Raw genomic sequence first — 12,235 nt, 5'->3', positions numbered from 1 at the left:
CTCAAAACTTGCAACAACACTCACACACGTAAGGCGACACTTCAATGTGTTTGTATATGTAGATAGGAAGCACACACACACACATCACTCTTGAGTTGCTTGCATTAACACTCGCACATTTTAATGGAACACACACAAATTACATTAGATCTTGCGTTATCCTGCCTTTTGACCTATGACCTCTCAGTTGAATTAAAGTGCTTTTACATGTACATATTTAAGACACACACATAAACACATGCATGTACAGTATGTAACCACCTTTTCCCCGGTCTGGTTTGCTCTCTCTTTAGAACAGATGTGTGAGTAGAAACAGCTGTAGCCGATAGATGGTTTGAGGTTTGACAGATGGAAACAAGCTATTTTTTCCCCGCTCTGTTTCCCCCGCAGAACACCCACAATGCAACGGCGTGCAGACACCAGGTGATTGCGATCAATCAGCTTACTTGATGATTTCTTTTAAACTTTCCCGAGTAGAACAATATGAAGTGTCAGCTTGGATTGAACTACCAACTACAAGAGCTGCTGCAGATCCACTCCAAGCATGTCTCCGTGTATTGTTCAAATGACTGCCTTCCTTCCAGCTGTGTTCCGTCTATTTTCCATTATCCTGTCCCATGTGGTGGAAAGTCATCTTAATGTTTATTGATGCCATTAAGATGAGCATAAAGATGTCATCTCAATGTTTGCTGCTATTGTAGGTGTCGTGTTTTGTTTTTTTATCGTTTGTTTCGGGGTGAAATGCTTTTTACGAGCTACACAGGGCTTTCTGTCACACAAACACAAACGAGCAATTTACACCTCGTATACCTTTGTTCTGAATCACTTCGTTTGATTTTTCAGTTTTTTGATCACTATGCGTCGGGATTTAATTGACGTGCAAACAAGCAAAAGGAAAGCGAACCTAAGAGGCTCCTGCACCAGATGCTACTGAAAATATTTTTTTCTAAAACCGCCTAAAACACTTTTTTTTCTCACTTTAACGACATTGTATCTTAAAGTCTCAGTCAGCAAGTCCGGCGGATCGAGGGCACTCTGTCAGATTTTGAATGTTTACAACTCTCACGCTCCTCCCCCACGACCACGACCTCCTTCCCCTTGACTCCGTGCCCTTTGAAATCCCTTAGATCACGCTACCCTTGAAATGCGGGTCCGATGTTGACTCTGGTTTTATCACGGGTACCGTCACAATCCTTCTTTTTTCCCATATTTTCCACTGGTGTTTCCTTTTCCTTGGTTGTTTTGGACCTCCTCGTTTCGGTTTTTAACCGAGGAATTGGAAGCTTGTTGCTACTTCCTTCCGCCTCCCCCCTGTGATAGTGGTACGACCCGAGGGGGGAGGGGCTCTGAATGTGCACGAACACAGCCCTGCGTGCTGATTGGACAGGATGATCAGGGCTCTGTCGATTTTTTGCAAAACAAACAACAGGCTCTACGTGCACGTTGAGGCGCGTTTTTTTTTCTAAAACCGGATGATTTATGTTGTTCTATGGGAGCATAGTGTCGGCTTCGGTGAATATGATCAAACAAATGTTGCCGACTGGGACTTTAACACCACCGGAATTCACACATTTCCACTAATAATAAAATGGCCTGAAGGGACAGCTTTCAATGTCATGACCCATATGGCCTCATTATCTCCAGGATAAATTGATGGAGTGTCATATCATGTTACAAAACAAATAGCATTCCCCAGAGTTCCCAGCTGCTATTCATTGTTATCCTATTTCTATGACATGTGATGCCAGACAGAGACGATCAAAAGATCTTTTTACTGTGCCCTATGTTGTGGTTCTTTATGCTAACATGGGTGTGGCTGGTGGCTTTTGAGAGTAAAAAAAACAAACAGTGAAGTGCACCTGTGGATGTTGGTGCAGGTGTGTCATGATTAAAACGTATATTTACATAGGTGAATGTGTTTGTGAGACGAACCTGCAGCTGTGATCCTTTGGGTTTCCTTGCAGCGAGGCGGCCGCTCTGGCCAGGCCCAGCCGCGAGAAGGAGTGGAAGTACGTGAGCTGCGTGTCCGACAGACTCGCCACGCCGTCTGGCTCGTCGTACACGTTCTCCCAGTACGAGTTCAGGCCCTGCGTCCCCTGGGGAAATGGTCCAAACAGGTAGGTGTCCAGCTGGTTGACTATCTCCTGGTTCACGCTGGCTTCAAACTTCCTAGCGAAGAAGGTGGGACGCACCGTTTGCTGCAGAGGGAGGGATGAAGGGAGGGAGGGAGGGGGACATAGCATCAAAGCAGGGAGGGAAGAGATAAAGAGGAGAAGAAAAAAGGAGATTAGGAAATGGTCACGTGCCAGGATGACAGGGAAACAAATATCCGTTAGATGTGTGAGAAAAAAAACAAGGTAGAGGTGATAGAAGATAAATCTTCCCTGTATGGATATGTGAATGAAATATTGCTTTAAATCAAAATGACTTTCTCCTCGGTGTCTCTTTTTCATTCTCATGCAGGACAAACGCTCTATACCTATTACACCCTGTCTCGACAATGACAGTGGGGGTCATTGATGGGTCGATTTAGCTGATTAAAAAACTAGTCCCCAGATGTAGCAATGCACTTGTGTAACATTGCCAGACTCACTATGGAAAGTTTTAAAAAAAGTATCAGAATAGATGCAGCAGAATCAGTGATGTCGTTTTATTTATTCCACTCCAACCCACTGCCTATATTACCCACAAGACAACACTGCTGCCAACAGTTTGCTCAGAGATTCTGGTGTGCTACGCTAGGCGGTAGCCACAAAGGGAGATGAGAAGCGGGCTGCAGAGATCTGGTAAGCTAACTTCTTTGTAACTCCACATCACTTGAGGCAATTTATCAGACTTCTCACAGTTCCCTCTGGAGCCACAAAAGGACTTTATACATTTATTTTTTCCACATAGTAACTTCCGCCAAGTCCTATAAACTGGAAAAAAGCGGTTCCCCTTTAAGAAAAGAGGAACGTGTGCCCTTTTCCCTTTTCTGTATTTATCCATCCATTTAGTAGCATGCTGTATGTAAAGACAGTGAAGGGGGTGTCTGCAGAAAGAGAGCTATTCCCTATACAGCCTCATTCGGCTGAAAAATCCAACATATTGTAGGTTAAATATACCTGTCGGTAACTAGCGTGCACTGCGGTCTGCCAGAACTGGCTTACAACACTGCGTCAATTCATCGCCTCTTTTCTCAGCAATTTCTTGTGTTTGCCGCTCTGTCTGGCCTCCTCCGCTCCACCCCTGTATTTCTCACCCTCTTTGTCCTTGGCGCACTCATCCTCGAGTGGTTGATGGTGCATCATCAAATCTGCCACCTATACAGCTTGGCCTTTTTACAAAGAGATTTTTTTTTTTCAGTGCCAGAGTCAAAACTATTTGGCAATACCGCCTCCAGCACCGAACACCTGAATGCTACCTGCTGAAAAAAAAAAGGGAGCAGACTTTTTCTCATGCCGGGGCGGCAACGGTGTGATGTTGATGCATGGTGCGAGATGATGCATTGACCCTCTTTGATCTGCCTTGGATATCAAATGAAACACGAAGGGAGCGAGCCTTTAGCTTTTGCACATTCTCAGATTTGGTGAGTTCTGACAGGCCCTAGGTGTAGTCGGCTGAACGGACCACAGCCTTTCATTCCAACACAACACGACACACAGATCCATCTGAAAGGTCGTCATTGGAAATTGTTTGGAAAAAGGGGCAGGCAGGTGATTGGATGAGCCATCTATCAATCAATCTCTAAGCGAAGCAAGTTGGGAGAAGAGCAGAAAAACATCTTCTTCATTGAGAAAATCCTCAAGGGCCTTTCTTTGCTCTCCTTAATGAAAAAAAGACTCTCCAGTTCTGATATAAGCAAATTGCAGCATCTGCGATAACTTCTTCAGGAGCCGCTATTGTTGTTTAGAACGAACTGTCTTTCTCGACAGTTGTACATTGAATTATTCTTCTCATCAGCAAACCAAATACACACCTACTTTGTCTGCATCTTCCACCAGTGCCAAGGTTCAAAGGGAAACTGTGCTACTCTATGAGATATTATGTCCTATTAATACTGGGGCCTGGCTGGCTTCTTTGTTCCCAAGGTTGGACTACACTGATACCAGGGTGCCAACCAGACCCAGAGGCAGTGCCAAGGACCTTGGGTAATGTGTTGGCACTGGAGTGCCAGAGACTGAGGCGAGACAGACGGGTTTGGCGAGGGGGGGAACTGAGGTCAGCTTTGACTGGTATGTGAAGGATAGGAGACAAATGAGTCACATCAAGGATATGATCCAAAGGAATATTTAACTGTGGCAGAATGTTTTACCTTTTTTAATTTCTTTTACTTTTTAGGAGCACATTATAAGTCAAATTACCCCAGAGTCACTGCCACTCATTCAATTTCATTTTGAACAGCTAACTAACCCTAACTAATTACCATAGTTTTTCCCCTCTCAGGGTCATACTAATCGAGACATAATTTTGCATCTATTGACTGTGAAAGCTGTGGGAACGGGACGCTGCAGACTTTGAGACCAGAGAATTTAGGGATTGAGTGCTGCCGATTTCCTACAACATACTTTTGATTTTAATGTTTGCTCTTTAGTAGGTTCATTTAATGTCTCTGCCTTTTTTTTTTGTTAAGCCAAGCGAAACTACTTAAAAGGGAAATACTGGAGTGAAAGTGAAAGTTCTTTACTTCTACGCACAACTACCTTCAGCACAGCCACATTGCATTTCACTACAGAGCCTCAATACTGCTTTGTGTGTTGCTGTGGAAGGTCAGTCTGTGCTGATGATGGTCCTGAGGTACTTGGAGCTGCTAATCCCTCTCCATGGCCTCTACGTAGGGCGCAATCTGTGGGACAGGGTCAGCCTTCAAAGAAGAGCTCCTTTGTCCTGCTCACACCTGGTGGTTGCCGGTGGATGTGACCACGACAGGAAAGGTGGATGTTTTGCCCCCGACAGACTGCATATCTATCTATCTATCTATCTATCTATCTATCTATCTATCTATCTATCTATCTATCTATCTATCTATCTATCTATCTATCTATCTATCTATCTATCTATCTATCTATCTATCTATCTATCTATCTATCTATATTTTTTATTTATTTATTTATTTTTTATATCGTACCTGTGATTTAAAGGCCAATTTCTTCATTCAGTTTCACTGGCAATTGCAGTCTATCGTCCTTGGTTGGACGGTTTGCCTGCAGCTATTTCTGTGTGATGGCTTTGTAGCAAGTATTTCAAAGAGATATTCAACCTACACCACAAGTTTATCAGCGACTTTGCCCCTGGTATTATGCAACGAAAAAGCTATTAACTTCGACTCTAAACATGAAAAAGTTAAAGGACGCACAAAAATATGAAAATGGTCAACACTGCCATCAGCATCCGTTTGTCCCTCCGAAACCCTTTTGTATGAATTTCAATTTGAGAGTTCTTTTGAAAAAAATGTCTTTAGAGAAAGAGAAAAGTGTGATGCTTGAAAAAAGTGTGGGTCCCTGACCTACCGCTGCCACAAGTTCTGCTTTTTCGAACTTAAATGATCACAGAAGGTTCCCGAACAAAAAGATATTTTCTCCACAGTAGTGTTGCCTTGTCATTCCTACCTGGAAGCGATGGAAGTCTGCCGGCTTGAAGTCATTGGGGGAGCATCCGCACCAGTCGACGATGTGCTTGTACTGGCACTTGCAGCCCAGTTTGCGGTTCCAGTTGGTGATGCGCAGGTTGTTATCCACCATGCTCTCACAGTGGGCGCTGTTCTCCAGCACCGTGTGGAAGAACGACTGAGGAAGACAGAAAGAACATGTTTTAAAAACCATATACATTTTTTCCTTTACACCTTTCAATTAACATAGAGGGAATAGAGTCGCAACAGAGACTGCAGTATGTGTGTGTGTGTGTGTTACCTCGGCTGGCAGCAGAGTGTAGGCGTAGAAGCGCTTCATGTTGGTGACCAAGTCGTCCTTAGAGTTGATGACATATTCGATGAACATGCGGTTGAGAAGGAACCAGTCGGAGCCGCCGTCCACCGAGATGCCTTCTGGGATTTTACGGTCGCCCAGCCTCCACATGTGAGTGTCGCACTCGAAGAACAGACGATCCAGACCCTGCTTACGGATAAACCTGGTGAGCACACACAAATATACGGTTACAGCGCTGACTACTGTAAGGGCTCATTAGCTTTGGGCCACAGGAGGCCCTTGTTGACTTCAGTGAACATTGTCCTCTTTCAGTAGGAAACACAACATTTAGGTGCAAATCAGGGTGCCAATGTGGATCTGGTCTTCCTAAATCCAATCTAGGGCTTTGGTTTTGTTAACGGAATTCCTTGACCTCATGACGTTTTCCATTGAGGTCAAAGAAAATTAGAGAGGAAAAGGCAAAGGACACCATTTTTTGGACTATTTTTTTGGGGTGAAAATTAAAATAGATGAGTGAATTTTAAGAATTTGTCTCCTCTCTTCGGCCCTAAAGGACTTGAGAAATGTGTCGTTCACTACACACCAGTGTAGCAACCAGAACAGTGACACCCTGCATACAAAATGGATGGTGTTCCTCCTGTGGACGTATCAAGTGTTTAGATGGAGGGAGTCAAATTCAGGTCAGCCAGGTCAGACTGTTCCCTCTGTTACCTGAACAGTGTCAAACACTGTTGATGTATTGACCTTGTGGCTCGCAGGCGCACATGCACACAAACATACTCAGTTGACATCACGAAAAGTGCACTCATGCGATATTCAATTACTTTAATTAGTTTCAGCCATCCACACACATACATACATATCGTGGTGTAGGATTATTATTATCATCGTTGTCGTAAAAACGGAATTATATCACGAACAAAACAGCTTCACTCCCATCAAAAGTCACTGAATGAAAATAATGTGTCTGCAAATAGAAAAAGGTACTGCTGAGTCACGCTGACTCATGCTTTCATGCTGGATGATTATTTAAATATATATATATTTCAAGTGTTTCGGGGGTATTTTTGCCCACAGTGTCGGGCGATGATGGGTGTTTTGCGTGTGTGTGTGTGTGTGTGATGAAGCATAAAGTGGAGGGTGGCAGCGTGGTGGCGGCAGGAAATGGGCATTCTGGCAGCGACCTCGCTCACCACACAAAGAAGGTTAATTAATGAAGCCACAGATGGGAGCTAATTGTATTATGATTCAGTGACCAAGCCATGGCAGAAGTGTGCTTTGTGTGTGTGTGTGTGTGTGTGTGTGTGTGTGTGTGTGTGTGTGTGTGTGTGTGTGTGTGTGTGTGTGTGTGTGTGTGTGTGCAATTAGGTGGTGCTGTGTGTGAGTAAGAGAGGCAAACACAGAGAGTTAGCCAGAGAGTAAGAGAAAGGTCGTGGGGAGATTAAAATGAAATTTGAAAAATGTGCATCTCACCTGGCGTTGTCTCTGCCGTGGGATTTGATGAAGTTCATGTCTCTGTATTTGGACAGGAAGGCCACCAGCTGGTTGTTGGTCCTGAAATGGAAGGAAATTACTTTGTTTTTGACTGGGAAACATATGGGGAGACCTAGCTGGTACACCGATTACAGTAGATAAAGGTACAATGCGGGGAAAATTATGCAAATAGATCCATCTGCTACTGCTTGCTATAAAAAAGTTCCTTAAAGACACAGTGAAATAAAAATTGTAACAATAACTAATTGTGTGTCCCTGATTCATTATTGAATTATCTCTTATATATAAAAGGTATGTGAAATCATACCAAATCCACTCATCCTTTTTCTGAAAATGATAACATACTTTTAATGACTCAAACATGGGGGCGTTTGAATAAATATTTTCAATCAAGTATGGTTCGGGGCAACTTGCTAATCTCGCCCGTGATCCTGTATAAACCCACACATGACTAATGCGATATCATTGGTCAGAGGTGTGTGTTTGAATCACTTTTATAAGCAAAAGATGCTCTACCTTGTATTAAGGCTCTGAAAATATAGTTTCTCAATTAGATTCTGTTCAAACTGTTTTAGGTAATTCACAAAGGAGATTCCTGTATTTGTGTTTTTACAGTATCAGAATCAGAATTAAGTCTAATTAGCCGAGGTTTGGAGTTTTTGAATATTTAACGATCCTCTAAATACATGTTTAAAAGCACATAAGGTACAACAAAATCCCTTAAAACGACATTTTCTGTTTGCATGGGCTGAATCTGCGAGCTGCATCGTGTCCCCATCAGCTTTGGACAATATTCCAGCAACTTGAGATCTGACGGACCAATCACGACAGTTTAGCAACAACGAAAAACGAACAAGGCGTACTTTAGTGTCATTGAGAAACACTTCACATTTGGGTCATTGAGTCACATTTCAAGCCCTCGGCTGCTCTCATTGTCAGCCCCTCAGTCCCTTCACGCCCCTTAAAACTATTTTGGATTATACAAAAAGATTGTGCCAGCCATGATTTTGATGAATGACTTCATGCTGCTGTTACATTATAGAGCAGTTGACTTCTTCACATGCGGGGCCAGACAGGCTAAAAGCTTTGCTCTGCAGGCTATGCCACAGTCAATGGCTCGAACATTTCATCTGTGGTGGAGCTTTTCGTGATGGCTTGGCTTGCCTTTCTAAAAGAGCAGCGAGGCCCCGGTAAAAAGCTCAAGGATCATTGGGGGGAGGGACAAGCGCATATTAATGTCATTTTCTCTTCAAGGAGCAATTTCACAGCCTGGGGGGCTTATCTTAGGAGGTCCTGAGCCATAAAGCCTAACTGATGATGTGCTGCACAGCCATATGCAGTCGTCATCTCTACGCCCCCCCAACACACACACACACACACACATGCACTGTGTATCTGCTGGCGTGCACACAGACAATGCAATGTAGACGCACAGACAGAAATGCTCGTAGGCATGCAGCCATGCACACACACACAGAGTGAGGGGAATTCATGTCAAGCTCCAGATTTGCCACCTGAGCGGTCACCCCGTCCACTGGGTCTAGTTTGCTTACTGTCAGCCCTGTGGCTGCTCTGTCTCACAGCGGTATTCACACGCACACATTACTGTAACGCACACACATAACCTGCCGCCGTGCTCGTCTAACCCGCCAGGTACAGCGTAAAAATGTGCACACTTTCAACATCACGGCCATTTAAACTTTCATCGCTATACGTCACTGTTCCGCTTCCATGGTCTTACTGTTAAATTAATAAAGTGCCTTTTTTTTTTTTTTTACAACACGGCATTTAACTATACAATTCCAGAGGGGGATTGAAGTGGATTGTGGGGTTATGAACATACTCTGACTACCTGCAGAGACAGATGAGAGATGAATCATACGTTCATCACCATTGTCCTGGAAAAATGACTAAAGTTCTGTAAAAGTTATTTTTTAGACATCAAAAAAAATATTTTTCAAGTAGGTTGGCTGGTAATAAATGGCTTTTTTTTCTCCCAGAACAGAGAAATGACACCTATCACTTATAGAACAAAGCTAAAATATGAGATACAACCTTTTTCTCAGAGACAGAGATGACAAAGTGAAGGAGATTAGAAGATATGACGCCTGCAGCCAGTCATTGTCTCGCAAAGCTCAGACTTCTTAAAAGCAGTGGTAAAGACTAAGAAAAGGGGCTTTAAAGGGGGAAAAAAGGAGGTAAAAGCAAGGAGAGTGTGTAGATAAAAGCTGGGAAAGAGGGTTGTACTCTGACAAAGCAAGCGTGTAACTCATCCTCTGGCCTCTCTGAACACACACACACACACACACACACACACACACACACACACACACACACACACACACACACACACACACACACACACACTCATAGACAGCATATCTGCCCCTGGACACACAGCCCTCTGCGGGTGTGAGGGGCTCTGGGTTTGCCTTTGAGAGCCATCCATGCGGCAGGACAGACATTATCAGGGAATTAGAGGGGAAATAATGCTTGTCTCCAGTCCCACTGATAACAACAGCAGCCTGCACCTGCGCAGTATGGACAAACGAGTGCCATTTGGAAAGTCTGGGACCATAAATGCTTTAACTTTAACGTACATTTAGGGAAGACTGGTAGAGTATCACACCCCAAGGTGTGGGAGCAGTGGCTTTCCAAAGCTATTTGACCATCAGACACTCAATTCTGTTGAAGCAAACTGGAAGCTTAACACATGCATGCACAGACATCTGCTTATTCATAGATCTTACATACATCTCTCTCTTTCTGCCTGATCCCGTTCCCAAAGAAATCAGAAAAGATTCTCAACGACAAAACAGCAGAATAGGCTTTTGCTTTAGGCTCCCTCTCCCGGGCCTGCCACTTAAAAAAGAAGCACATTTACAAGTTGAACTTAATAAATATGCAGTGTGCAGACTTGGTCAAGTCCAAGCTGTGGTTACAAATGCACAAGTACAAGATTGTCCATTTCCATATTTCGATATTGCATGGATTCAAAACATGCAGTTCCCTCTTGTTCCCCTACCCCTCGCCGCTTATTGCTCGCTCCTTCACCACTCCCTGTCATTTCTGCCTCTCGGCTCCCTCTTTCGCTCCATCAATCGTTTCCTTTCCCAAACAGATGGGGCTTTAAACCTCCACTGTCAGCCCTTTTCTCGACATCATCCTCATGTAAATGAGGGGGGTAAAAGACGGGAAGAAAGCAGCGTCTCGGTGCATGCACTCGCAAATACCTTTTAATCGTGCTCTGACAGACAGACAGACGAGTGTACAGACGGGATGAATGTGCACCAAGCACATACGCAGACAGACACACAGAACTATGTCGACATAAACACAGACACACCGACACAAAGACAAACAGACGACGTGTCGGCAGCGTTCACTGATATGGTCAAAAACAAGCACGCACAACCAGACCGAACCCGTCTATGAAGAAAAATCCACAATTGTCCCTGCATCTTAGCTCCAGCTGTGGAGACATCAGATCCTGCTTCTTTTTACCCAGTGGCCATTACAGCTTGTCTAAATTCAACTGGTGGACATCTGGCTGTGCAGAAGAGATAACTCTCTCCTAATAGGAGGATCTTAATTGGCTTCTGCAGAGCTACATCAAAAACCCAGCAGAGCCTGAACTCCCAAGAGGACTATAAACTAGAATAAAAAATAAAAAAAGTGACAAAAACTCTCCTTGGCTATTTCCATGACTTCATGTCCACTTGGCGTACACTTTTTGTGTCGTTAATTACCTTTTACGGCCTCTTAAAGGGGATGTTTCGGAGCCGGGAGATGACTTTCGGACTGTACAGTACACAATAGGCCTGGTGAGTCAATAGATATTGACCCTGGGCAATTAAATTGTAATCAGTTCACCATGTATCCCATTCAAGAGAGTGCAAGCAAGGAAGCAGCTAGGGAGGAGAAGGTGTGAACAAATAGTGTTTGAGAAAAGCCGAGGTTCTACCTCATTGATCTGTTTGGTTTGGAGTGACTCTTTATTTAAAGCTCACAGTTAACCGCAGGGGCCCCGACCGGTGTGTATTGAATTTCCTCCATATTGGCTGAGAGCGCTCAAGTATTGTTGTTCACGCATGGTGACTGCCTTTGTCACCTATATTACTGTGGAGGCTTTCCACCTGCACCTCACTTCATTGTCCTTACAGGGGCCATTCTTTAAGAAACGACCCGACTACGCCTCCCTCAGGTCCACCCTGCTGCCCTTCCCTGAACCCCCCCCCCAATGTACGATCAATCTTCGTTACCTGATGGGGTAGTCGGCAGCACTGAGGTTGATGAAGAAATCCCAGTTCCAGTCCCTCATGGCCAGCAGGTCAGCCATGCTGCGAAGATACATGGTCAGCAGACTGGCACCGCCCCAGATGGTGGCCATGCGCCACGGTGTCACCCTCACATTAGGATACTGGGTAGCCAAGGCATGCACCTGCCTGTGCAGGTAGTTAGAGCGCTGAAACAAAAAGGAAACGATCACACACTGACTAGTACTAGTACTAGTATCCGAATACCAAGCGATTCAATTTGACACGTTGAGAAACACATTAAATTGTGATATTCGAATCAGTCTTCCTCTGATCAAACGAAGGATTCAAAGGGCGTAAAAGACACATGGGCCCACCTGATCGATGTGTATGTAGTAGTAATGCGAGGTGTGGTAGATGGCTTTGAAGAGGCGTTGAAACTGGCGAGAGGCTCGTCCATGGACCACCAACACAAAGGCTATTCTGACTGGTTTGGACGGGAAGCTCTCAGCCGAGTCCTCATCCCATTGGACGTTAGCGTTGGCTTTACCTGTGAGGTATAAAAGACAACAGTTATGTTAT

The 12,235-nt window shown here is 44.3% G+C and overlaps 2 protein-coding genes across 6 annotated transcripts in view; one reads left to right on the top strand and one right to left on the bottom strand.

Moving 5' to 3' along the window:
• The window catches only part of rps15a (ribosomal protein S15a), a 395,439-nt gene that overhangs the window by 39,169 nt on the left and 344,035 nt on the right, over nucleotides 1–12,235 (top strand). The gene's annotated exons all lie outside the window — the stretch shown is intronic.
• xylt1 (xylosyltransferase I) overlaps nucleotides 1–12,235 on the bottom strand; it is a 67,797-nt gene that overhangs the window by 14,066 nt on the left and 41,496 nt on the right. The window contains exons 3-8 of the mRNA XM_084005858.1: nucleotides 12,031–12,203; nucleotides 11,660–11,862; nucleotides 7,377–7,457; nucleotides 5,889–6,105; nucleotides 5,589–5,765; nucleotides 1,933–2,198 (exon numbers count right to left, since the gene is read on the bottom strand). Coding sequence (XP_083861984.1) covers nucleotides 1,933–2,198; nucleotides 5,589–5,765; nucleotides 5,889–6,105; nucleotides 7,377–7,457; nucleotides 11,660–11,862; nucleotides 12,031–12,203 — 1,117 coding nt within the window. The remainder of the gene's footprint in view (nucleotides 1–1,932; nucleotides 2,199–5,588; nucleotides 5,766–5,888; nucleotides 6,106–7,376; nucleotides 7,458–11,659; nucleotides 11,863–12,030; nucleotides 12,204–12,235) is intronic.

Source organism: Eutrigla gurnardus (assembly GCF_963514095.1).
Source record: "Eutrigla gurnardus genome assembly, chromosome: 3".
Classification (NCBI taxonomy): domain Eukaryota; kingdom Metazoa; phylum Chordata; class Actinopteri; order Perciformes; family Triglidae; genus Eutrigla; species Eutrigla gurnardus.
Note: the sequence above shows the minus strand (reverse complement) of the source record. Positions and strands in the feature narration are given on the sequence as shown.